The 27,461-nt window shown below is 39.6% G+C and overlaps 1 protein-coding gene across 2 annotated transcripts in view; it reads right to left on the bottom strand.

Moving 5' to 3' along the window:
• dmxl2 (Dmx-like 2) overlaps positions 1 to 27,461 on the bottom strand; it is a 101,430-nt gene that overhangs the window by 33,601 nt on the left and 40,368 nt on the right. For both annotated transcript variants that reach the window (XM_057828585.1, XM_057828665.1), the window contains exons 26-38: positions 24,739 to 24,874; positions 23,905 to 24,015; positions 23,611 to 23,780; positions 23,314 to 23,411; positions 22,824 to 22,989; positions 22,215 to 22,479; positions 21,261 to 21,463; positions 20,806 to 21,171; positions 20,175 to 20,357; positions 19,803 to 20,099; positions 17,568 to 17,759; positions 17,403 to 17,479; positions 16,999 to 17,129 (exon numbers count right to left, since the gene is read on the bottom strand). In XM_057828585.1, coding sequence (XP_057684568.1) covers positions 16,999 to 17,129; positions 17,403 to 17,479; positions 17,568 to 17,759; positions 19,803 to 20,099; positions 20,175 to 20,357; positions 20,806 to 21,171; positions 21,261 to 21,463; positions 22,215 to 22,479; positions 22,824 to 22,989; positions 23,314 to 23,411; positions 23,611 to 23,780; positions 23,905 to 24,015; positions 24,739 to 24,874 — 2,395 coding nt within the window. The remainder of the gene's footprint in view (positions 1 to 16,998; positions 17,130 to 17,402; positions 17,480 to 17,567; positions 17,760 to 19,802; positions 20,100 to 20,174; positions 20,358 to 20,805; positions 21,172 to 21,260; positions 21,464 to 22,214; positions 22,480 to 22,823; positions 22,990 to 23,313; positions 23,412 to 23,610; positions 23,781 to 23,904; positions 24,016 to 24,738; positions 24,875 to 27,461) is intronic.

Genomic DNA, 27,461 nt, shown 5'->3' with positions numbered 1-27,461 from the left:
CATCGTCACGCGAAAATTCCGGTCGTGCCGATACTTGAACTGTGCCGATCGGTGCTACGGTTTGGGCTGTGCGTTGGCTCAAAAAAACGCGGAGAATAAGATGAATAAATAATAAGTACAACTAGAAACTGCAATTTCGGGAGAAATTACACACCTTGGTCTTTCCTCTGTGGAGATACAGATCTTAGCCCCACTCAGGTCTATCAATAGAATGGATCATAATGCCAGTCATTGGCAAAAAACAAAGTAAAAGCCGTTAGAAATGAATGGGAGAATTGGACGTCCATGGACGTCAATGGCGGCACCTTTCATAATTGTTAATGGAATCGGGGAAGTTTGGAGGACACGTCCTAATGATATCTAGTCATTTTCTCTTGATTTGGGAAAAAAAAAAATGTTCCCATTGAAAATGAATGGGAAAAATTTTGGACGTCCATGGACGTCAATGGTATCAACTTACATAAGCGTCAATGGAATCCAAGTACATTGGCATCAATAAAATTAAGAAACATGAAGAAATGCCATAGGAAATGAATGGGAAGTTTGGACGTCCATGAACGTCAATGGCATCACCCTCCATAAGCGGCAATGCAATCGGGGACATTTGGGGGACACGTCCTAATGATATCTAGTCATTTTCTGTTGATTTGGGAAAAAAAAAAAATCCCATTGAAAATGAATGGGAAAAATTTTGGACGTCCATGGACGTCAATGGTATCAACTTACATAAGCGTCAATGGAATCCAAGTACATTGGCATCAATAGAATGAACAAACATGAAGAAATGCCTTTGGAAATGATCGGGAAGTTTGGACGTCCATGGACGTCAATGGCATCACCTTCCGTAAGCGGCAATGCAATCGGGGACATTTGGGGGACACGTCCTAATGATATCTAGTCATTTTCTGTTGATTTGGGGGAAAAAAAAAATTTCCCATTGAAAATGAATGGGAAAAATTTTGGACGTCCATGGACGTCAATGGTATCAACTTACTTAAGCGTCAATGGAATCCAAGTACATTGGCATCAAAAGAATGAACAAACATGAAGAAATGCCATTGGAAATGAATGGGAAGTTTGGACGTCCCTGGACGTCAATGGCATCACCCTCCATAAGCAGCAATGCAATCGGGGACATTTGGGGGACACGTCCTATTGATATCTAGTCATTTTCTGTTGATATGGGGAAAAAAAAAAATTTCCCATTGAAAATGAATGGGAAAAATTTTGGACGTCCATGGACGTCAATGGCAGCACCCTCCATAAGCGTCAATGGAGTTGGGGACGTTTGGGATATACGTCCTATTGATATCTGGTCATTTTCTGTTGATTTGGAGAAATTTAGTTTTTTCCCCATTGAAAATGAATGGGAAAATTTTTGGACGTCCATGTAAGTCAATGGCGGCACCCTTCATAAGCGTCAATGGAATGGGGAAGTTTAGGGGACACGTCCTATTGATATCTGGTCATTTTCTGTTGATTTGGGGTAATTTTGTTTTTTCCCCATTGAAAATGAATGGGAAAAATTTTGGACGTCCATGGCAGACAATGGCATCGACATCCATATAGTCAATTGAATCCAAGTACATTGGCATCAGTAGATTCGACATGCATGGCCGTCAATGGCATCAATGCAATGTAAATTCCATTGGAAATCCCATTGGAAGTGAATGGGACTTTTCCCATTCGAAATGAATGGGATAGTTTTTGGCAAATTTCCGAGGAAGCGTAATTTTTTTCCAAATTCTGTATACAACTTTTATGCCCCTCACCGTCCCGGAATTTTTGATGCCCAAATTATGTGATTTGGTCAAAAATTGTAGGACTAGATACATTTTGAAACTTTTTTTTTTTTCACGGAAAATTGCCGTTTACGGACGAACGGAAAAATTTTCGGGGCCATTTGTAAAGTTTCCTGTGTCACGCGAAAATTCCGGTCGTGCCGATACTTGAACGGTGCCGATCGGTCTAACGGTTCGGGCTGTGAAGTGCGCGTTTTTTTTCCTTTCAAAATGAATAGGAAAGTTTTTGGCAAATTTCCGGGGAACCGTAAATTTTTGCCAAATTCTGTATACAACTTTTATGCCCCTCACCGTCCCGGAATTTTTGATGCCCAAATTATGTGATTTGGTCAAAAATTGTAGGACTAGATACATTTTGAAACTTTTTTTATTTTTCGGAAAATTGCCGTTTACGGGCGAACGGAAAATTTTTCGTGGCGGTTTGAAAAATTCCCATCGTCACGCGAAAAATCCGGTCGTGCCGATACTTCAACGGTGCCGATCGGTGCTACGGTTTGGGCTGTGCGTTGGCTCAAAAAAACGCGGAGAATTATTGAATAATAATAATAATAATAATAATAATAATAATAAAGTTGCACAATAACAATACCTTGTTCTTTCTTTCAGAAAGACCAAGGTAATAAAGTTGCACAATAACAATACCTTGTTCTTTCTTTCAGAAAGACCAAGGTAACTAGAAACTGCAATTTCGGGAGAAATTACACACCTTGGTCTTTCCTCTGTGGAGATACAGATCTTAGCCCCACTCAGGTCTATCAATAGAATGGACCATAATGCCAGTCAATGGCACTAAACAAAGTAAAAGCCATGAGAAAAGATTGGGAGAATTGGACGTCCATGTCCGTCAATGGCAGCACCCTCCATAATTGTTAATGGAATCGGGGAAGTTTGGGGGACACGTTCTATTGATATCTAGTCATTTTCTGTTGATTTGGGAAAAAAAAAAAAATTTCCCATTGAAAATGAATGGGAAAAATTTTGGACGTCCATGGACGTCAATGGTATCAACTTACATAAGCGTCAATGGAATCCAAGTACATTGGCATCAATAAAATGAACAAACATGAAGAAATGCCATTGGAAATGAATGGGAAGTTTGGACGTCCATGAACGTCAATGGCATCACCCTCCATAAGCGGCAATGCAATCGGGGACATTTGGGGGACACGTCCTAATGATATCTAGTCATTTTCTGTTGATTTGGGAAAAAAAAAAAAATCCCATTGAAAATGAATGGGAAAAATTTTGGACGTCCATGGACGTCAATGGTATCAACTTACATAAGCGTCAATGGAATCCAAGTACATTGGCATCAATAGAATGAACAAACATGAAGAAATGCCTTTGGAAATGAATGGGAAGTTTGGACGTCCATGGACGTCAATGGCATCACCCCCCATAAGCGGCAATGCAATCGGGGACATTTGGGGGACACGTCCTAATGATATCTAGTCATTTTCTGTTGATTTGGGGAAAAAAAAAAATTTCCCATTGAAAATGAATGGGAAAAATTTTGGACGTCCATGGACGTCAATGGTATCAACTTACATAAGCGTCAATGGAATCCAAGTACATTGGCATCAATAGAATGAACAAACATGAAGAAATGCCATTGGAAATGAATGGGAAGTTTGGACGTCCCTGGACGTCAATGGCATCACCCTCCATAAGCAGCAATGCAATCGGGGACATTTGGGGGACAGGTCCTATTGATATCTAGTCATTTTCTGTTGATTTGGGGAAAAAAAAAAATTTCCCATTGAAAATGAATGGGTAAAATTTTGGACGTCCATGGACGTCAATGGCAGCACCCCCCATAAGCGTCAATGGAATTGGGGACGTTTGGGATATACGTCCTATTGATATCTGGTCATTTTCTGTTGATTTGGAGAAATGTAGTTTTTTCCCCATTGAAAATGAATGGGAAAAATTTTGGACGTCCATGGAAGTCAATGGCGGCACCCTTCATAAGCGTCAATGGAATTGGGGAAGTTTGGGGGACACGTCCTATTGATATCTGGTCATTTTCTGTTGATTTGGGGAAATTTTGTTTTTTCCCCATTGAAAATGAATGGGAAAAATTTTGGACGTCCATGGCCGTCAATGGCATCGACATTCATATAGTCAATTGAATCCAAGTACATTGGCATCAGTAGATTCGACATGCATGGCCGTCAATGGCATCAATGCAATGTAAATTCCATTGGAAATCCCATTGGAAGTGAATGGGACTTTTCCCATTCGAAATGAATGGGATAGTTTTTGGCAAATTTCCGAGGAAGCGTAATTTTTTTCCAAATTCTGTATACAACTTTTATGCCCCTCACCGTCCCGGAATTTTTGATGCCCAAATTATGTGATTTGGTCAAAAATTGTAGGACTAGATACATTTTGAAACTTTTTTTTTTTTCACGGAAAATTGCCGTTTACGGACGAACGGAAAAATTTTCGGGGCCATTTGTAAAGTTTCCTGTGTCACGCGAAAATTCCGGTCGTGCCGATACTTGAACGGTGCCGATCGGTCTAACGGTTCGGGCTGTGAAGCGCGCGTTTTTTTTCCATTCAAAATGAATAGGAAAGTTTTTGGCAAATTTCCGGGGAACCGTAAATTTTTGCCAAATTCTGTATACAACTTTTATGCCCCTCACCGTCCCGGAATTTTTGATGCCCAAATTATGTGATTTGGTCAAAAATTGTAGGACTAGATACATTTTGAAACTTTTTTTGTTTTTCGGAAAATTGCCGTTTACGGGCGAACGGAAAATTTTTCGTGGCGGTTTGAAAAATTCCCATCGTCACGCGAAAATTCCGGTCGTGCCGATACTTGAACTGTGCCGATCGGTGCTACGGTTTGGGCTGTGCGTTGGCTCAAAAAAACGCGGAGAATAAGATGAATAACTAGAAACTGCAATTTCGGGAGAAATTACACACCTTGGTCTTTCCTCTGTGGAGATACAGATCTTAGCCCCACTCAGGTCTATCAATAGAATGGATCATAATGCCAGTCATTGGCAAAAAACAAAGTAAAAGCCGTTAGAAATGAATGGGAGAATTGGACGTCCATGGACGTCAATGGCGGCACCTTTCATAATTGTTAATGGAATCGGGGAAGTTTGGGGGACACGTCCTAATGATATCTAGTCATTTTCTGTTGATTTGGGAAAAAAAAAAAAATTCCCATTGAAAATGAATGGAAAAATTTTGGACGTCCATGGACGTCAATGGTATCAACTTACATAAGCGTCAATGGATACTAAGTACATTGGCATCAATAAAATGAACAAACATGAAAAAATGCCATTGGAAATGAATGGGAAGTTTGGACGTCCATGAACGTCAATGGCATCACCCTCCATAAGCGGCAATGCAATCGGGGACATTTGGGGGACACGTCCTAATGATATCTAGTCATTTTCTGTTGATTTGGGGAAAAAAAAAAAAATCCCATTGAAAATGAATGGGAAAAATTTTGGACGTCCATGGACGTCAATGGTATCAACTTACATAAGCGTCAATGGAATCCAAGTACATTGGCATCAATAGAATGAACAAACATGAAGAAATGCCATTGGAAATGAATGGGAAGTTTGGACGTCCATGGACGTCAATGGCATCACCCCCCATAAGCGGCAATGCAATCGGGGACATTTGGGGGACACGTCCTAATGATATCTAGTCATTTTCTGTTGATTTGGGGAAAAAAAAAAATTCCCATTGAAAATGAATGGGAAAAATTTTGGACGTCCATGGACGTCAATGGTATCAACTTACATAAGCGTCAATGGAATCCAAGTACATTGGCATCAATAGAATGAACAAACATGAAGAAATGCCTTTGGAAATGAATGGGAAGTTTGGACGTCCATGAACGTCAATGGCATCACCCCCCATAAGCGGCAATGCAATCGGGGACATTTGGGGGACACGTCCTAATGATATCTAGTCATTTTCTGTTGATTTGGGGAAAAAAAAAAAATTCCCATTGAAAATGAATGGGAAAAATTTTGGACGTCCATGGACGTCAATGGTATCAACTTACATAAGCGTCAATGGAATCCAAGTACATTGGCATCAATAGAATGAACAAACATGAAGAAATGCCATTGGAAATTAATGGGAAGTTTGGACGTCCATGGACGTCAATGGCATCACCCTCCATAAGCAGCAATGCAATCGGGCACATTTGGGGGAAACGTCCTATTGATATCTAGTCATTTTCTGTTGATTTGGGGAAAAAAAAAAAAATTCCCATTGAAAATGAATGGGAAAAATTTTGGACGTCCATGGACGTCAATGGTATCAACTTACATAAGCGTCAATGGAATCCAAGTACATTGGCATCAAAAGAATGAACAAACATGAAGAAATGCCATTGGAAATGAATGGGAAGTTTGGACGTCCCTGGACGTCAATGGCATCACCCTCCATAAGCAGCAATGCAATCGGGGACATTTGGGGGACAGGTCCTATTGATATCTAGTCATTTTCTGTTGATTTGGGGAAAAAAAAAAATTTCCCATTGAAAATGAATGGGTAAAATTTTGGACGTCCATGGACGTCCATGGCAGCACCCCCCATAAGCGTCAATGGAATTGGGGACGTTTGGGATATACGTCCTATTGATATCTGGTCATTTTCTGTTGATTTGGAGAAATTTCGTTTTTTCCCCATTGAAAATGAATGGGAAAAATTTTGGACGTCCATGTAAGTCAATGGCGGTACCCTTCATAAGCGTCAATGGAATTGGGGAAGTTTGGGGGACACGTCCTATTGATATCTGGTCATTTTCTGTTGATTTGGGGTAATTTTGTTTTTTCCCCATTGAAAATGAATGGGAAAAATTTTGGACGTCCATGGCAGTCAATGGCATCGACATCCATATAATCAATTGAATCCAAGTACATTGGCATCAGTAGATTCGACATGCATGGCCGTCAATGGCATCAATGCAATGTAAATTCCATTGGAAATCCCATTGGAAGTGAATGGGACTTTTCCCATTCGAAATGAATGGGATAGTTTTTGGCAAATTTCCGAGGAAGCGTAATTTTTTTCCAAATTCTGTATACAACTTTTATGCCCCTCACCGTCCCGGAATTTTTGATGCCCAAATTATGTGATTTGGTCAAAAATTGTAGGACTAGATACATTTTGAAACTTTTTATTTTTTCACGGAAAATTGCCGTTTACGGACGAACGGAAAAATTTTCGGGGCCATTTGTAAAGTTTCCTGTGTCACGCGAAAATTCCGGTCGTGCCGATACTTGAACGGTGCCGATCGGTCTAACGGTTCGGGCTGTGAAGCGCGCGTTTTTTTTCCATTCAAAATGAATAAGAAAGTTTTTGGCAAATTTCCGGGGAACCGTAAATTTTTGCCAAATTCTGTATACAACTTTTATGCCCCTCACCGTCCCGGAATTTTTGATGCCCAAATTATGTGATTTGGTCAAAAATTGTAGGACTAGATACATTTTGAAACTTTTTTTATTTTTCGGAAAATTGCCGTTTACGGGCGAACGGAAAATTTTTCGTGGCGGTTTGAAAAATTCCCATCGTCACGCGAAAAATCCGGTCGTGCCGATACTTCAACGGTGCCGATCGGTGCTACGGTTTGGGCTGTGCGTTGGCTCAAAAAAACGCGGAGAATTATTGAATAATAATAATAATAACTAGAAACTGCAATTTCGGGAGAAATTACACACCTTGGTCTTTCCTCTGTGGAGATACAGATCTTAGCCCCACTCAGGTCTATCAATAGAATGGATCATAATGCCAGTCATTGGCAAAAAACAAAGTAAAAGCCGTTAGAAATGAATGGGAGAATTGGACGTCCATGGACGTCAATGGCGGCACCTTTCATAATTGTTAATGGAATCGGGGAAGTTTGGGGGACACGTCCTAATGATATCTAGTCATTTTCTGTTGATTTTGGGAAAAAAAAAAAATCCCATTGAAAATGAATGGGAAAATTTTTGGACGTCCATGGACGTCAATGGTATCAACTTACATAAGCGTCAATGGAATCCAAGTACATTGGCATCAATAGAATGAACAAACATGAAGAAATGCCATTGGAAATGAATGGGAAGTTTGGACGTCCATGGACGTCAATGGCATCACCCCCCATAAGCGGCAATGCAATCGGGGACATTTGGGGGACACGTCCTAATGATATCTAGTCATTTTCTGTTGATTTGGGGAAAAAAAAAAAATTCCCATTGAAAATGAATGGGAAAAATTTTGGACGTCCATGGACGTCAATTGTATCAACTTACATAAGCGTCAATGGATACCAAGTACATTGGCATCAATAGAATGAACAAACATGAAGAAATGCCATTAGAAATTAATGGGAAGTTTGGACGTCCATAGACGTCAATGGCATCACCCTCCATAAGCAGCAATACAATCGGGGACATTTGGGGTACATGTCCTATTGATATATGGTCATTTTTTGTTGATTTGGGAAAAAAAAAAAAAATTCCCATTGAAAATGAATGGGAAAAATTTTGGACGTCCATGGACGTCAATGGTATCAACTTACATAAGCGTCATTGAATACCAAGTACATTGGCATCAATAGAATGAACAAACATGAAGAAATGCCATTAGAAATTAATGGGAAGTTTGGACGTCCATGGCCGTCAATGGCATCACCCTCCATAAGCAGCAATACAATCGGGGACATTTGGGGTACACGTCCTATTGATATCTGGTCATTTTTTGTTGATTTGGGGAAAAAAAAAAATTCCCATTGAAAATGAATGGGAAAAATTTTGGACGTCCATGGACGTCAATGGTATCAACTTACATAAGCGTCAATGGATACCAAGTACATTGGCATCAATAGAATGAACAAACATGAAGAAATGCCATTAGAAATTAATGGGAAGTTTGGACGTCCATGGACGTCAATGGCATCACCCTCCATAAGCAGCAATACAATCGGGGACATTTGGGGGACACGTCCTATTGATATTTAGTCATTTTCTTTTGATTTGGGAGAAGAAAAAAAATTTCCCATTGAAAATGAATGGGAAAAATTTTGGACGTCCATGGACGTCAATGGTGTCAACTTACATAAGCGTCAATGGAATCCAAGTACATTGGCATCAATAGAATGAACAAACATGAAGAAATGCCATTGGAAATGTATGGGAAGTTTGGACGTCCCTGGACGTCAATGGCATCACCCTCCATAAGCAGCAATGCAATCGGGGACATTTGGGGGACACGTCCTATTGATATCTAGTCATTTTCTGTTGATTTGGGGGAAAAAAAAAATTTCCCATTGAAAATGAATGGGAAAATTTTTGGACGTCCATGGATGTCAATGGCAGCACCCCCCATAAGCGTCAATGGAGTTGGGGACGTTTAGGGTATACGTCCTATTGATATCTGGTCATTTTCTGTCGATTTGGAGAAATTTAGTTTTTTCCCCATTGAAAATGAATGGGGAAAATTTTGGACGTCCATGGAAGTCAATGGCAGCACCCCCCATAAGCGTCAATGGAATTGGGGAAGTTTGGGGGACACGTCCTATTGATATCTGGCCATTTTCTGTTTATTTGGGGAAATTTTGTTTTTTCCCCATTGAAAATGAATGGGAAAAATTTTGGACGTCCGTGGCAGTCAATGGCATCGACATCCATATAGTCAATTGAATCCAAGTACATTGGCATCAGTAGATTCGACATGCATGGCCGTCAATGGCATCAATGCAATGTAAATTCCATTGGAAATCCCATTGGAAGTGAATGGGATTTTTCCCATTCGAAATGAATGGGATAGTTTTTGGCAAATTTCCGAGGAAGCGTAATTTTTTTCCAAATTCTGTATACAACTTTTATGCCCCTCACCGTCCCGGAATTTTTGATGCCCAAATTATGTGATTTGGTCAAAAATTGTAGGACTAGATACATTTTGAAACTTTTTTTTTTTTCACGGAAAATTGCCGTTTACGGACGAACGGAAAATTTTTCGGGGCCATTTGTAAAGTTTCCTGTGTCACGCGAAAATTCCGGTCGTGCCGATACTTGAACGGTGCCGATCGGTCTAACGGTTCGGGCTGTGAAGCGCGCGTTTTTTTTCCATTCAAAATGAATAGGAAAGTTTTTGGCAAATTTCCGGGGAACCGTAAATTTTTGCCAAATTCTGTATACAACTTTTATGCCCCTCACCGTCCCGGAATTTTTGATGCCCAAATTATGTGATTTGGTCAAAAATTGTAGGACTAGATACATTTTGAAACTTTTTTTATTTTTCGGAAAATTGCCGTTTACGGGCGAACGGAAAATTTTTCGTGGCGGTTTGAAAAATTCCCATCGTCACGCGAAAATTCCGGTCGTGCCGATACTTGAACTGTGCCGATCGGTGCTACGGTTTGGGCTGTGCGTTGGCTCAAAAAAACGCGGAGAATAAGATGAATAAATAATAAGTACAACTAGAAACTGCAATTTCGGGAGAAATTACACACCTTGGTCTTTCCTCTGTGGAGATACAGATCTTAGCCCCACTCAGGTCTATCAATAGAATGGACCATAATGCCAGTCAATGGCACTAAACAAAGTAAAAGCCATTAGAAAAGATTGGGAGAATTGGACGTCCATGGCCGTCAATGGCATCACCCTCCATAAGCGGCAATCCAATCAGGGACATTTGGGGGACACGTCCTAATGATATCTAGTCATTTTCTGTTGATTTGGTGAAAAAAAAAAAATTCCCATTGAAAATGAATGGGAAAAATTTTGGACGTCCATGGACGTCAATGGTATCAATTTACATAAGCGTCAATGGAATCCAAGTACATTGGCATCAATAGAGTGAACAAACATGAAGAAATGCCATTGGAAATGAATGGGAAGTTTGGACGTCCGTGGCCGTCAATGGCATCACCCTCCATAAGAGGCAATGCAATCGGGGACATTTGGGGGACACGTCCTATTGATATCTAGTCATTTTCTGTTGATTTGGGGGAAAAAAAAAAATTCCCATTGAAAATGAATGGGAAAATTTTTGGACGTCCATGGACGTCAATGGTATCAACTTACATAAGCGTCAATGGAATCCAAGTACATTGGCATCAATAGAATGAACAAACATGAAGAAATGCCATTGGGATTTAATGGGAAGTTTGGACGTCCATGGACGTCAATGGCATCACCCTCCATAAGCAGCAATGCAATCGGGGACATTTGGGGGACACGTCCTAATGATATCTAGTAATTTTCTGTTGATTTGGGGAAAAAACAAAATTTCCCATTGAAAATGAATGGGAAAAATTTTGGACGTCTATGGACGTCAATGGTATCAACTTACATAAGCGTCAATGGAATCCAAGTACATTGGCATCAATAGAATGAACAAACATGAAGAAATGCCATTGGGATTTAATGGGAAGTTTGGACGTCCATGAACGTCAATGGCATCACCCTCCATAAGCGGCAATGCAATCGGGGACATTTGGGGGACACGTCCTAATGATATCTAGTCATTTTCTGTTGATTTGGGGAAAAAAAAAAATTCCCATTGAAAATGAATGGGAAAATTTTGGACGTCCATGGACGTCAATGGTATCAACTTACATAAACGTCAATGGAATCCAAGTACATTGGCATCAATAGAATGAACAAACATGAAGAAATGCCATTGGAAATGAATGGAAAGTTTGGACGTCCGTGGACGTCAATGGCATCACCCTCCATAAGCAGCAATCCAATCGGGAACATTTGGGGGACACGTCCTAATGATATCTAGTCATTTTCTGTTGATTTGGGGAAAAAAAAAAAATTCCCATTGAAAATGAATGGGAAAAATTTTGGACGTCCATGGACGTCAGTGGTATCAACTTACATAAGCGTCAATGGAATCCAAGTACATTTGCATCAATAGAATGAACAAACATGAAGAAATGCCATTGGAAATAAAAGGGAAGTTTGGACGTCCGTGGCCGTCAATGGCATCACCCTCCATAAGAGGCAATGCAATCGGGGACATTTGGGGGACACGTCCTATTGATATCTAGTCATTTTCTGTTGATTTGGGGAAAAAAAAAAAATTCCCATTGAAAATGAATGGGAAAAATTTTGGACGTCCATGGACGTCAATGGTATCAACTTACATAAGCGTCAATGGAATCCAAGTACATTGGCATCAATAGAATGAACAAACATGAAGAAATGCCATTGGAAATGAATGGGAAGTTTGGACGTCCATGGACGTCAATGGAATCACCCTCCATAAGCGGCAATGCAATCGGGGACATTTGGGGGACACGTCCTAATGATATCTAGTCATTTTCTGTTGATTTGGGGAAAAAAAAAAATTTCCCATTGAAAATGAATGGGAAAATTTTTGGACGTCCATGGACGTCAATGGCAGCACCCCCCATAAGCGTCAATGGAGTTGGGGACGTTTGGGGGACACGTCCTATTGATATCTGGTCATTTTCTGTTGATTTGGGGAAATTTAGTTTTTTCCCCATTGAAAATGAATGGCAAAAATTTTGGACGTCCATGGACGACAATGGCAGCACCCCCTATAAGCCTCAATGGAGTTGGGGACGTTTGGGGGACACGTCCTATTGATATCTGGTCATTTTCTGTTGATTTGGGGAAATGTAGTTTTTTCCCCATTGAAAATGAATGGGAAAAATTTTGGACGTCCATGGCCGTCAATGGCATCGACATCCATATAGTCAATTGAATCCAAGTACATTGGCATCAGTAGATTCGACATGCATGGCCGTCAATGGCATCAATGCAATGTAAATTCCGTTGGAAATCCCATTGGAAGTGAATGGGAACTTTTCCCATTCGAAATGAATGGGATAGTTTTTGGCAAATTTCCGAGGAAGCGTAATTTTTTTCCAAATTCTGTATACAACTTTTATGCCCCTCACCGTCCCGGAATTTTTGATGCCCAAATTATGTGATTTGGTCAAAAATTGTAGGACTAGATACATTTTGAAACTTTTTTTTTTTTCACGGAAAATTGCCGTTTACGGACGAACGGAAAAATTTTCGGGGCCATTTGTAAAGTTTCCTGTGTCACGCGAAAATTCCGGTCGTGCCGATACTTGAACGGTGCCGATCGGTCTCACGGTTCGGGCTGTGAAGCGCGCGTTTTTTTTCCATTCAAAATGAATAGGAAAGTTTTTGGCAAATTTCCGGGGAACCGTAAATTTTTGCCAAATTCTGTATACAACTTTTATGCCCCTCAATGTCCCGGAATTTTTGATGCCCAAATTATGCGATTTGGTCAAAAATTGTAGGACTAGATACATTTTTAAACTTTTTTTATTTTTCGGAAAATTGCCGTTTACGGGCGAACGGAAAATTTTTCGTGGCGGTTTGAAAAATTCCCATCGTCACGCGAAAAATCCGGTCGTGCCGATACTTCAACGGTGCCGATCGGTGCTACGGTTTGGGCTGTGCGTTGGCTCAAAAAAACGCGGAGAATTATTGAATAATAATAATAATAATAACTAGAAACTGCAATTTCGGGAGAAATTACACACCTTGGTCTTTCCTCTGTGGAGATACAGATCTTAGCCCCACTCAGGTCTATCAATAGAATGGACCATAATGCCAGTCAATGGCACTAAACAAAGTAAAAGCCATGAGAAAAGATTGGGAGAATTGGACGTCCATGTCCGTCAATGGCAGCACCCTCCATAATTGTTAATGGAATCGGGGAAGTTTGGGGGACACGTTCTATTGATATCTAGTCATTTTCTGTTGATTTGGGAAAAAAAAAAAAATTTCCCATTGAAAATGAATGGGAAAAATTTTGGACGTCCATGGACGTCAATGGTATCAACTTACATAAGCGTCAATGGAATCCAAGTACATTGGCATCAATAAAATGAACAAACATGAAGAAATGCCATTGGAAATGAATGGGAAGTTTGGACGTCCATGAACGTCAATGGCATCACCCTCCATAAGCGGCAATGCAATCGGGGACATTTGGGGGACACGTCCTAATGATATCTAGTCATTTTCTGTTGATTTGGGAAAAAAAAAAAAATCCCATTGAAAATGAATGGGAAAAATTTTGGACGTCCATGGACGTCAATGGTATCAACTTACATAAGCGTCAATGGAATCCAAGTACATTGGCATCAATAGAATGAACAAACATGAAGAAATGCCTTTGGAAATGAATGGGAAGTTTGGACGTCCATGGACGTCAATGGCATCACCCCCCATAAGCGGCAATGCAATCGGGGACATTTGGGGGACACGTCCTAATGATATCTAGTCATTTTCTGTTGATTTGGGGAAAAAAAAAAATTTCCCATTGAAAATGAATGGGAAAAATTTTGGACGTCCATGGACGTCAATGGTATCAACTTACATAAGCGTCAATGGAATCCAAGTACATTGGCATCAATAGAATGAACAAACATGAAGAAATGCCATTGGAAATGAATGGGAAGTTTGGACGTCCCTGGACGTCAATGGCATCACCCTCCATAAGCAGCAATGCAATCGGGGACATTTGGGGGACAGGTCCTATTGATATCTAGTCATTTTCTGTTGATTTGGGGAAAAAAAAAAATTTCCCATTGAAAATGAATGGGTAAAATTTTGGACGTCCATGGACGTCAATGGCAGCACCCCCCATAAGCGTCAATGGAATTGGGGACGTTTGGGATATACGTCCTATTGATATCTGGTCATTTTCTGTTGATTTGGAGAAATGTAGTTTTTTCCCCATTGAAAATGAATGGGAAAAATTTTGGACGTCCATGGAAGTCAATGGCGGCACCCTTCATAAGCGTCAATGGAATTGGGGAAGTTTGGGGGACACGTCCTATTGATATCTGGTCATTTTCTGTTGATTTGGGGAAATTTTGTTTTTTCCCCATTGAAAATGAATGGGAAAAATTTTGGACGTCCATGGCCGTCAATGGCATCGACATTCATATAGTCAATTGAATCCAAGTACATTGGCATCAGTAGATTCGACATGCATGGCCGTCAATGGCATCAATGCAATGTAAATTCCATTGGAAATCCCATTGGAAGTGAATGGGACTTTTCCCATTCGAAATGAATGGGATAGTTTTTGGCAAATTTCCGAGGAAGCGTAATTTTTTTCCAAATTCTGTATACAACTTTTATGCCCCTCACCGTCCCGGAATTTTTGATGCCCAAATTATGTGATTTGGTCAAAAATTGTAGGACTAGATACATTTTGAAACTTTTTTTTTTTTCACGGAAAATTGCCGTTTACGGACGAACGGAAAAATTTTCGGGGCCATTTGTAAAGTTTCCTGTGTCACGCGAAAATTCCGGTCGTGCCGATACTTGAACGGTGCCGATCGGTCTAACGGTTCGGGCTGTGAAGCGCGCGTTTTTTTTCCATTCAAAATGAATAGGAAAGTTTTTGGCAAATTTCCGGGGAACCGTAAATTTTTGCCAAATTCTGTATACAACTTTTATGCCCCTCACCGTCCCGGAATTTTTGATGCCCAAATTATGTGATTTGGTCAAAAATTGTAGGACTAGATACATTTTGAAACTTTTTTTGTTTTTCGGAAAATTGCCGTTTACGGGCGAACGGAAAATTTTTCGTGGCGGTTTGAAAAATTCCCATCGTCACGCGAAAATTCCGGTCGTGCCGATACTTGAACTGTGCCGATCGGTGCTACGGTTTGGGCTGTGCGTTGGCTCAAAAAAACGCGGAGAATAAGATGAATAAATAATAAGTACAATAAAGTTGCACAATAACAATACCTTGTTCTTTCTTTCAGAAAGACCAAGGTAATAAAGTTGCACAATAACAATACCTTGTTCTTTCTTTCAGAAAGACCAAGGTAATAAAGTTGCACAATAACAATACCTTGTTCTTTCTTTCAGAAAGACCAAGGTAATAATAATAATAAAGTTGCACAATAACAATACCTTGTTCTTTCTTTCAGAAAGACCAAGGTAAATAAATAAGTACAATAAAGTTGCACAATAACAATACCTTGTTCTTTCTTTCAGAAAGACCAAGGTAATAAAGTTGCACAATAACAATACCTTGTTCTTTCTTTCAGAAAGACCAAGGTAATAATAATAAGTACAATAAAGTTGTAGAATATCATTACCTTGTTCTTTCCTTTGGAAAGACCAAGGTAATGAGAGTCGTCTTCGAGATCGTGGACATACAGGGTGTTCCAAAATGTTTGACCCCATTTCATAGGGTGTTCCAAAATGTTTGACCCCATTTCATAGGCCAATAATTTTGACAATTTTCATTGGAATGACCTCAAATTTTCAAAGCTTGTGTAGACACGTTTCAAGTTTTTGTGTGTAACGTTTGGCATTTTTACCTTTTCAGGTTAAGAAATGCCGTTCACTTCAAAAGAAAAGGGATTTTGCGTGTTAGCGTATGCTCGGACTCAGTCACCGAAGACAGCGCAGCGTGCCTTCTTCACAAATTTTGCAAAGAAGGCACCAACTAAACAACAAAAGAGAGAATTATAGCTGCACTGGAAACTGTTACCGAAGACATGCTTAGGCGAGTTTGGCACGAGCTCGAATACCGACTCGATGTGTGCAGAGTCACAGGCGGCGCTCATATTTAACATTTATGAAAATCTGTCATAGAACCAACGAATATTTAATTTTAAAAATGTACTTTTCTTTGTAAATTTAACCAACAAAACTTATGACCTTCAACATAAAGTGTATTTAGTTTCATTAAGATCCATCAAGTAGTTCCGAGATATGGGCATTTGGAATGGGGTCAACCATTTTGGAACACCCTGTATTTCGGCCGTATTGTCGAGCCAGTTCACTGACGCGCACAGCACACACATATTTTGTATCATTATCTTCTTAATTTCAATTGCAAGTGTCACTTTTATCCTTTTTTCACCACCTGCACTAACCTTCTTGGGACCCATCCGCCGTGCGTCCGTCTTATGGGAAAACAATGAGATTGCGATGCATGAATAGTCATAAACCGTCGTCTTTCGGGCATGTCGTCATATGTCGACTTAAATGACGATACAAATTTTACGTCAGATATCGCATCAATCGTATGTCGATGTACCACTGTATTTTTAAAGAGCAACTCTGGTTCGTCAATCACCGCCAATGGCAGCCAATGAGATAAGATAAACATGTCAAATACAGTTGAATAAAAAGTCATTTTTTCATCATCAAACAGGAAATGATTCACTCTTTCAGTCAATTACCTGGCCACTGAGCAGGAGCTGAATTAGGAGTGATATGTTCCTCTATGCTTTCTGTGCGAAGTCGTTTCCTCTCGCTGAGCAACAAGCCCTGGTACACCATTCCAGTAAACTGGTTGGCCTCTGTCTGGCTGCTGCAAAGTCAATAAAAAGCTATGAGTTTTTGTCCCAGAGAGGAAAGATTCATTACAATCATTTATTTTTAATGGTACCTCTCTGTCTGAGTTGGCAGCATTTTTTTTTTTTTTTATCACAAAACATCATTCCTCAGTAGAATTGTAAACAGGATTTGTATTCATAAAGACTAAAATAAATAAAATAAAACTACACAACACAAATACAGTTAAGTGTGCTATAACATATTCCAGTATACATTAAAATGCACGAGTGGTAGACTGACAGAGTACCTGTAACTATGGCTGTCACACAGTGCCTGATAGATGCAAGCAGACAGAGATGCTGCCAGCGTGTGCAGGGCATTTACCTGCAGCAGAGACACAATTCACTTTTCTGCATTCAAATCAAGTCACGAAAATGACACTAAGATTGCATTATTAAATTATGGTTCGTACGCGGTCATCTGTGGCGTCCGGATGAGGTGGCGCCTCCATGAGGGTGATGGTGTGGAGAATATCGTGAATGTGGTTGCTGAGATGAAGCACAGGATTGGCTATAACTGTTTTGGTGGTGGCGATGCAGGCCGAGAGCAGAGGCAAGGTGGTCGGCAGAGGCAGGGGAGATTGCAGCTGCTTTACCGTGATCTCCTAAAATGGGCCATTATAGGAGCAGTCTTAAATCAGGGGTGTCAAATTCCTGAGTGACAAAGGCAGAAACTGGTCGTGCGACAAAAGTATTGCACTAAATCACAGAGCACATGTATAGATTTAAATACTGCATTATTTATATATTGTATGGCTGGCGCGGCTCAGTTAAGAACCAGAAAGTGGCCAACTTGAGTCAAGACTTTAGACCCTACTCACCTACGTCACAAAATGACGTGTCGCTGTATCCGGCCGCCATATTATCCATCATTTTTTAGCCCTATTCTCAATGGTTTCAATTAGTCGTGCAATTTATAAAGCAATTCATGGAAGCCCCGGTGTTATCTGATGCTGTAAACTCATTGGATGCGTTGCATAAAAGGCGTTATGTGGAAAAGCTTCAGTTTATCCATTCGCCAGATCCATATTTGATGCCTAAATCGATGTTTTTTGACCCGCTGTCTCCGCCGTCTCTGCCTGACATCTGCTACCCTGATATTTACAACTATCTTGTCCACACAAAATCAGCCTATTCTCACGAAAGTTTGAAAAACTTTAAGAGCTTGGAGGCTTATAAATACTTCGTTGCTGGTTGGGGGAAACAGGTCCTCGTCCACGAAAATTCGGCAGGAATCTATCTTGTGCTCGGGAAGGTGAGTTACGAAATTTTCAATTCAAAATCTTTTGTTCTTGCTAACATCCACTGTCAAGTCTAATGTATTTCATGTCATTTGTCAATGGAGCTAGGGCTTTTAATGTTTATATGGTTTAGCGATAGCACTCTCACTACATACATATATAATTTGTAATAAATATGAAGTGCGATAGCCCTACTCCAGATTGTCCCTAGTTGAATTTATTTTTTGGCTTTTGACCTCAATAGTGAAATTGTAAATTAATTGTATGACAACTGTCTTATTATCCCCTTATAATTATATATTTTCAGGTAGTTCATTCACAACGTCTGAGTGTATGTTGTCGGCGATTAGCCTAGCAATGATCTTAATTGTGGTTGTCAGCCCAAAACCCTCCAAATATATATTAAATGCATCTTACCAGATATAAAATGACTACTACATAATCTGTGGTAATCGTTTGGAGCCCAGTTTTCTCGTCGAATTGCAGCAGCCCATCTCGCTCTCCTCTCCAGGTCTCTCGGAATCCGGTAGAACTTCAAGTCTCTCCGTCTATCTTCTCTGTTATTGCAACCGACCGCCACACACGCCTTCACCATTTTGATTATTAATGTTAACGAGCAGAAAAACACGCCATAATAGGAGGAATTTACGTAGTGGTAATGCATCAACAGTGAAGAGTTGACGGACAATATGGCGCGGGGGCGTGGTTGTGACGTCATGTGAGTAGGGTCTATAAAGACGCGCCTGTAAGGCTTCTCAGCCCTCCAAATATTAGTGGGCGTGGTGGAAGAATGAGGAGGGCATATACTTGCATAAAAAGGCATGTTGTCACGTTTCAAAACCTACTGTTTGCAGAAGGATTAAATTTACAAATGCAATTGCAATCAAATTAAAATACTACACAGATACAGCAGATAATAAACTTCATTTAGGGTGCACTTCCATTTCTTATAAATGAAACAGTTGATATATCGGGAAAATGACTTCAGTGCTGCTTTAAAAAAAGGGAGTGGGGCTTTAAATATGTAATTTTTTTGGTTTATTCATTTTATAACATTTACATAAAAAGGAAAAAAAAACATTCTTTGTTTTTATTTTATTAAAAAAATGTTCCTTTTTACTGTTTAGATGCTTAAAAATATATTTTTATTATATATATATATAAAAAAATAAAAATAAACAGTAAATATTCTCTGATTTCTGTTGTTCTTGCTCTTTCATTGAGGACTACAGAAATATTAGAATTTTATTTTAGTGAGAAACATGCAGATGAACACACATGATTTACTTTCCCAGGCCACACAAAATAATGTGGTGGGCCGGATCTGGCCGCTGGGCCCTGAATTTAACACATGTGACTTAAACTATGCATAACAAAGAAAACAGAAAATTCGGTGTATGTGGCTACCTGCTGACTCTCCTGCAAAAGGAACAGGAGCTCCATGCGTACAGAGGTGACTCCTCCTCCTTTGGCTCCATGGAGGCTGCAGTAGGAGAGGAAGACCCTAAGCAAGGCCTGGTTTTTCCTCAGCCAAGCCTTGCGCCTCTCCGAATGCTGCTGCTTAGCTTGCAGCCGCCGCCGCTCCATTTGGTGACGCTCATAGGCACCGGCGTCCGTTCTCTCCAACATGTCATCTGATATATCCACTGATGCTGCTCGTTCTGCCCAGTGCTCTGCCTCTGACTCTTGCTCCTTTCCTTCGACCTGCATGTCCAAAAAAGAACACATTTGAAATATCATTGGTTCAACAGATTACATGAAACATGTGCAATATTTTACCTTGTAGTTGCAGATGGTATGCATGGCTGCGATCTCCTTTTCAAGCCAACTGTAGAGCTGAAAACGAAGCTTGCCTCCATCGACCTCGAAGCCGGTTGCAAGCGTGCGCAGCTCTGTCATCAAGATTTTAAGACAGGCACGGAACTTCAGCTGCTCAGCTATCACGTCCACCTCAGACTCACTCTAAAACATAAAAAGAGCAATTATCATTTTCTTGCTCACAATGAAGCATTTAAAAAGAGCATTTATCATTTTCTTGGTCACGATGAAGCATTAAATTTAGCTCTAAAAAAGACTCATTAATTTTTTTTAATACCTAGAGATTTAGTGATACAATTTCATTTTATTCAATTATTTAAATACGAAATTTGAACCCACAGAATTGCGAACTGCACCGGTTTTCAGTAACACATTCCAAGTCATGAGGCCTTTGATTGCAAATGTAGGCATTAAATCAATGTTCTAGTTTGAAAATGTCCTAGCTTTGTTCCCCCTACAATGAATTCAAGCAATAAACTTTGAGTAATTATATATTATTAAGTACAGTGAGATAATACACTTAAATCTGTCAATTTAAAATATTTATTGTAATGCAAGAACTACACACTGCAATAGATTACAGAAGCCCAACCTGTGAGTCATCCCTCTGCAGCTTAGAATCAAAAGTTTCCTCCACTTTCATCTCCGTTTCAAGTTTCTTCATAGTCAGACAATCCTCCTCCTCCTCCTCGTCTTTGTCATCCCCCCAGTCAAGCTTTAGCTCATTGTCCTCCAACTTGCTAATAGGTTGGCTCCAGTCCATCCCGCCTGAACTTTCATTCCCTCCCCATGCAGGGGGAGCAGGTGAACCCCAGTCCAGACCTGTGCTCTGTTCCAGTGGCTGGTTTGAGCTCACGTTGGCCTTGGATGAGGCCTTACTGAGGGGGGATGAGCCTGATTTCTTGGTAACTTTGGGGATTTTGGAAAGTACCTCCAGAGCCAGAACTGGGCAGCCCACCTGTTGGTTTAAGGTCAAATGTACATCATATCAGTGGATCTATAATGCAGCTAGACGTTATGCTGAAGCCACAAGATAAGTGAGTCTACCTTAAAATGTGCATTTGCTGTGGTGAAGAACAATTTGCGCTCTATAAGGTTGATCTCATCTGCACTGTTCTTTTCTGCAGTGAGACCCACAGTGGTCGCTGTACCCTCTGAAGTAGCAAAGTGTCGCCGGATGATGAGCGGGTGTGTTCTTAGATAGTTGTAAAAACTGAACACCACGGGGTTGCATGATTTCACCATCACATCTAAGATAAAAGGCAAAAAATTAAGGGAGGTAAAAGTCCATACATACGCACAACATAAGAGTTACCCAGATGATTTCTTTAACCCTCACAAGGCACTCATTTAACTCACTTGTTGCCATTGACAGCACTCGACGTCCAAACAATTTTTTAATGGGCGGGGCGAATGAGCGTTTGTTCGGATCACATTTTCATTAATTTAGTTTTTATTAAAATTCTATTCATGTATAAATGTAATAGTTACAAAAATACAATAATTATTAGTACTTAGAATTACTTTGTGCTATACAAATAAATTTGCCTTTTGAAAAAAGTATATATACAGTATATACTGTATATATATATATATATATATATAAATTGCTAATGTGTAAGAAAAAATATACTCACCTGTCCTTGTACTTTTGACATATGAAAATTTAAAGGTCTTAAGTGTTAATTTTAGAACAGGTGTCCAAGGCTTAAAGAGGGACTCAAGTCATTTTCCAATGATTTAAACAATTTCATGCATAAGATGAATAAAAAACGAAAAATTAATAAAATGTTAATATAAATCAAATGATTCAAATTAATGACACACAACAGAAATACAGTCTGGCTATGGCCCCAAATAAAACTCTGAAGTTGCTAGCCTCTCCCAGTCAAATTGAATTGGATAGCTAACGTCGTCAATGGAAAACAATGACTTAAATGACTGCCTTATAATAGGTTAATAAATGTTAGTGAATGTAGTAAATATCTCAAACCACCTCACCAGGGTTATCGTCATCATCTTTGGGGATGCGTTCTAAAAGTGTGTCTAGAGCTTGGGTGTAATCCTTCATTATCCAGTATGCTATGCTGCGCAGGAACGGGTCAGGGTGAAGTCTTGAACAGTGGTAACGACTTCCATCCCTGTTACAGCCAAGAACCTTCTCATAAAGGAGGCCTTGGCAGGTCGATGAGTTCTCAAAGTCGGCCTCATACAGCCTTGCGACTATCATGGCTAATTGGAGATCCTCCATCTTCTCCATCAACACCTACATACCGCAACACAGTAGGTGGGAGAAGAAGGGGAAAATAAAAAAAATACAGATTTTTTTTAAGTTTAGAAGAGAAAGATGTTTTTTTCCTAATTATACTTTAGTGATATAAAATTTCAAACCTTGGTCAAAGAAAGATACGTGGACATTTACTGCCACTTATCAATATAATTGGTCTTAGAGCTGCAGAATAATCACATATCTTAGCAACAGAAATAATCTATTTTTAGCAATCCATATCGATGTACAGTATATGTGTGAAATATACTGCAGAGAAATTCTGACTGCATAGGGCGAGAACAACTTACAGTATTAACTTTAAATACGAGAATGGTTCACACCTCGATTGCATCTTTGAGTGATCCAGCCAGCAAGAAGAAGGCGGCTGACTGCTCAAACCGTTGTTTTCCAAGCAGGGAGAAAGCATTTTTCAGAGCAGCCTTTCGCCAACGGTCCTCAGTGAAATTATTCTTGAAAAACTGAGTCATCTTCTCATCATGTTGGGACCTGAAAAAAACAAACTAACTTGATGTCTGAGTTGTCTTTTAACTTATTTGCTGCCACTGATGGCAATAATCGTCCAGTCCATTTAAATTTGAAGGGCTAGCAGTGAATGATCATGTTTCAGCGCCATTCACGGGGATGGACATCCAATCCATTTTAACTGGGAGTGCTGGCAGTGAAGGTTCACAGCCATCCCTTCCTAGTTGAAATAGAATGAATGTCTATGGCTGTCAAATGAGTTAAATAAAATAAACTAAAAAACAAAAAAACAAAACACAAACTCATAAATATTGAGATGTGTTTTGGGAATAAAAACTTAAGTCCTACCTGAAGAGACCCCAAAGGACAGCCTTTTTCTTCATTGCCAGGTAGAAGAGTGCAGCATCTAAGGGGTCATTGTGCCTCTGGAATGCGGCTTTACCCAACTGACAAAAAAAAAGGACATTCATTACGAGATGACAGGTTCAACTTTTTAGTTGAACCAAAATTGTTGTTACCATTACTGTATTTGGTACCCGAGCACCACTGTTTTAAACTAAACAAATATTCATGACTAATTATTTCAAAGTCCCATTTTTGCTTTAGAAACTAGTTTCTTAAAATTCAGATCTCTTGGTACGTTACCTTCTCCACCATTTTCCTTAAGGTGTTGATGTTGCGTATCCACCAACCAACACCAACTGCTCGGAGCTCAGACCACTGCGGGTCACCTCTCTGCATGGCTGGAATCATATTCAGCAGCTCCTCCTCTGCTTCAGAGTGGAAGGCCCATGCAAAGTGGCATGTTGACAGACCTAAAAACGATAGATAGGGCAAAAACATGAGCAATGGTCTCATGAATAAGATTGTAAGGATTAAATGAAGTGGGGAGTTTGCCGTATTGTACAGAACAGCACTGTCAAAGGCAAAGTGTTTTACCCTGGTGAAGAAGCTGCATACGGTAAAGAGGGGGCAGAGAGGTGAGTAGGCAAGTATGAAGACGCATGGCCAGCAGGTACCTGAGTCCACACTCATCCAAGGCCTCGCCTCCTAAAAACAAACCAGGTAGCTGTCAGTTTACTCCATTGTGATTCCTTATCCAGGAAACCTTCCCATTTTAAACCTAAAATACCCTTTAGTATCACTATAGTTTATGCATTCCTGTCACTCTGCTTCTGTCGTCCCTGAACCTTCTTACCCTCTCTGTACTGGAACAACCTGCTAATGTCTTTTTCTAAGACTAAATAAACAGGATTATAAATTACAGAAAAAGACAAAAAAGATAAGGAAAAGTGCTGTCCTGTTTATATTTTGTGCAACAGCAGAAAAGGTTTATCACATAGATTTGATGGCTGAAGATTACCTAGGTTCAGGAACACATAATCAAGAGAATTCAAGTGTGATGTTCATAACCTTTAGTCAAACCCAGAGAAAGGATGATCTATTGAAGGTATTGACTTGAAAACTTAGAATATATCTGTTGGAGCAAGTAATTTCCATTTCATTAATTGCGTTATTGTTTTTAAAACCACCCTAAATCAGTAGGAACAGTTGGAACATAATGACCATTAAGACCTGCCAAGATACATTTTCAAGGCCATTTGCATGCTGCTACACAGTGCTTGAATAAACTGTGGTCTACACTACGCACACACACGCCTTTATCTAAATATAAAATATTGTGCCAACTCAATATTAAGCAACCACAAATGATATGTTATGCATTCCTTTGGTGTACAATAAAAATGGTAGCACATAGACACAATTTCAGACCTGTATATTGTTGGTCAGTGGAGCTAGTGACCTCAGCACTAGTGGTTGCTACAGTGTCAGCCAGGGCCACCAAGAACATCTGCTCAAGTCGGGTTAGCCCAGGTAGGCTAGAGTGCATTAGGTGGCTGGACAACACCTAGACAAATCAAAGGTATGTGTTGGTAAGCTGTGTTCTGATGATACCTACTGTTATAACTGCAAATTGGTAATTACAATACACTACTACATATAAGTTTTAAAATTTCCCTCTATTTTTGCAAGCTTTACAAAAAGTACAGAAGGTAACGCATGCGCGGAACGACCCACTCAAGCATTGCCGCGAACAGACTACAATGGCACCGTTTAAAGTATATTGAGAGCTAAGGGCAAAGACAAGCAAGTGGAGTGGACGCAGGTGTTACCGGCACCCGGCAAGGGGGCCGCTGTTATTTTCAATGTGACCGGCATTGTCAGATTGAGCAGTGAGGAAGAAAGTGGTCGAGCGAGAGAGGGAGCGAGAGAGTAGAGAAAGTGCGCAGTTAGCGCAGTCCCGAGTGCTGCATTCCCCACATGCTTTTGTTTTGTTAATAATAGTATTCACTAAAAGCCATCTAACGCCTCTCGGTGTTTATATGTTCACCGCCGTCTTCTTCAGGAGGTAATCGGACGAACCGAGCCATCTGACGACAATGAGCCAACATGATTCACCAGTCCAATGGGGTCGATAGCACTACCAATTACCTAACAGGATGAATTGGTAACGCAGACGTTTATTGGAGCCGCGCTAATTAGTGGGTTACACAGTAGTATCTCTTCCACAATTGTTATAACTATTGTGGCAAGCAACATGGGGAAGTATAACTAGAGATGAATTTTTACTTAACACCATTTATTGTAGTCAACGGAGAGAAGATATATCCTTTGCAGCAACCACTGTGACTCATGGTTGCTCAAATTCCCATCATGCATTTGGGCAGTTAAGAACATTTAAATCGCTACAGTATCATTTAGTGAAAGCACACCAAAAATAATATTCCTATCTCTCAAAAATAAAATAATGTTCACAAAAAGAAAAGCGCTCAATGCAAAGAGATCTGGCATTCTCAATCAAAATAGCTATGCAAAATAATACGCTATTCAAACATTAAGTTTAGCTAAAAAAATACACTAGATGGCAATATTTAGTCACAATATACAAACTATCAAAATTACTATAACTTGTACTCACATTTATCTTTTATGAATTAAGTCTTTCTATCTGTGGATCCCTTTCACAGAAAGAATGTTAATGTTAATGCCGTCTTGTGAATTTATTGTTATAATAAACAAACACAGTACTTATGTACAGTATGTTGAATGTATATATCCGTCTTATCTTTCCGTTCCAACAATAATTTACAGAAAAATATGGCATATTTTAGAGATGGTTTGAATTGCGATTAATTACGATTAATTAATTTTTAAGCTGTAATTAACTCGATTTAAAAATTTTAATCGTTTGACAGCCCTATATGTTTGACAGCCCTAATATATATATATATATATATATATATATATATGGCGGAAAACACAGACAAGGCTGAAAAAGCAGTTTCTGCTATTGCACCCCTCCTTAAAATAAACTGCTGTATTTTAAGCCAAAATAACTGTTGTGCTTGATAGAACAATATGAACAATATGTCTATATGCTGCGATAACAGTTTAATGGCGCTTTAAGCCCCCGAAAAATTTTTAATTTGTCCGTTTTACCCTGGAGATCCCCGTTTGCAGACACCACGCAACCGCTTTTGTTTTAACACAGCCATAAAAAGAAGTAATTATATTTATTTATTCGAAATGTATCCTTTTTAGCTTAGAATCATTAACTGAAGTCTGATATCTAGTTGAAAAAAAAAAATTACTCGCTTATTTTAAACTTTTAAACAAATTACATCATAATGAAAAAAATAGTGTCTTTAAATAGGTCAAGGATATCTACCTAATAACTCTCACTTAATTGTATTTTTTTTTTTGTTACTGTCGCATTTTCCCCCAATATAATAAATAATTGATCCAAACAAACAAACAAACAAACAAAAAAAAACAAAAAAAAAAGTTTAAAACGGTAAATATTTGAAAAAGAAAATCTCGACCACTCCTTGATGTCCCTAACCATAACCCTAACCCTGTGCTTCACCTACAAAATCCCCAAAAAGTCCGGCTGTGGCCTTTCACAGCTGTGTCTTGCGCTCGGTGAGACGTACTACTTGGAGTTTTTGGATCGAAACAAGGTAAGTAGGGGATCATAGTGTCTGTTATTATGCTCTCTCATGCTCTCACCTCGAGTTAGGGTTTAGGGGTTTGAATTTTTTTTCTTTTTAAAAATCCCCTCCTGTTCAAAAATTTTCTTCCCCCAGAAAATTGAGATTTTAAGCTTTCCAGTGATGTATCACGCATGCATATAGGACAATTTTGAAATTTGGCCAAATTGGGGGTCTCAGAGCGGAACTTCAAGCCACCTGAGTGTTTCACGCCATATATTTTACATTTAAGTGTAGCTAACAGGACCCAAAATGTCACATTCACATATATGGACACCTGGTCTCCATTCTATGTTTTAGACCGCCCGGGCCCAGGTTTAAAGTTCTCGCTCACTTTGTTCTTGTTAAGGACAACAACTAAAATTACTAGATATCCATTATTTATTACTTATGGACGTATCAGAATGAAATTTGGTAGGTACTGCATATTCTAGGGATGTCTAC

Source organism: Corythoichthys intestinalis, chromosome 1, assembly GCF_030265065.1.
Source record: "Corythoichthys intestinalis isolate RoL2023-P3 chromosome 1, ASM3026506v1, whole genome shotgun sequence".
Lineage (NCBI taxonomy): Eukaryota > Metazoa > Chordata > Actinopteri > Syngnathiformes > Syngnathidae > Corythoichthys > Corythoichthys intestinalis.
The sequence above is the reverse complement of the archived record's forward strand: the minus strand, read 5'-3'. Positions and strand labels throughout refer to the sequence as shown.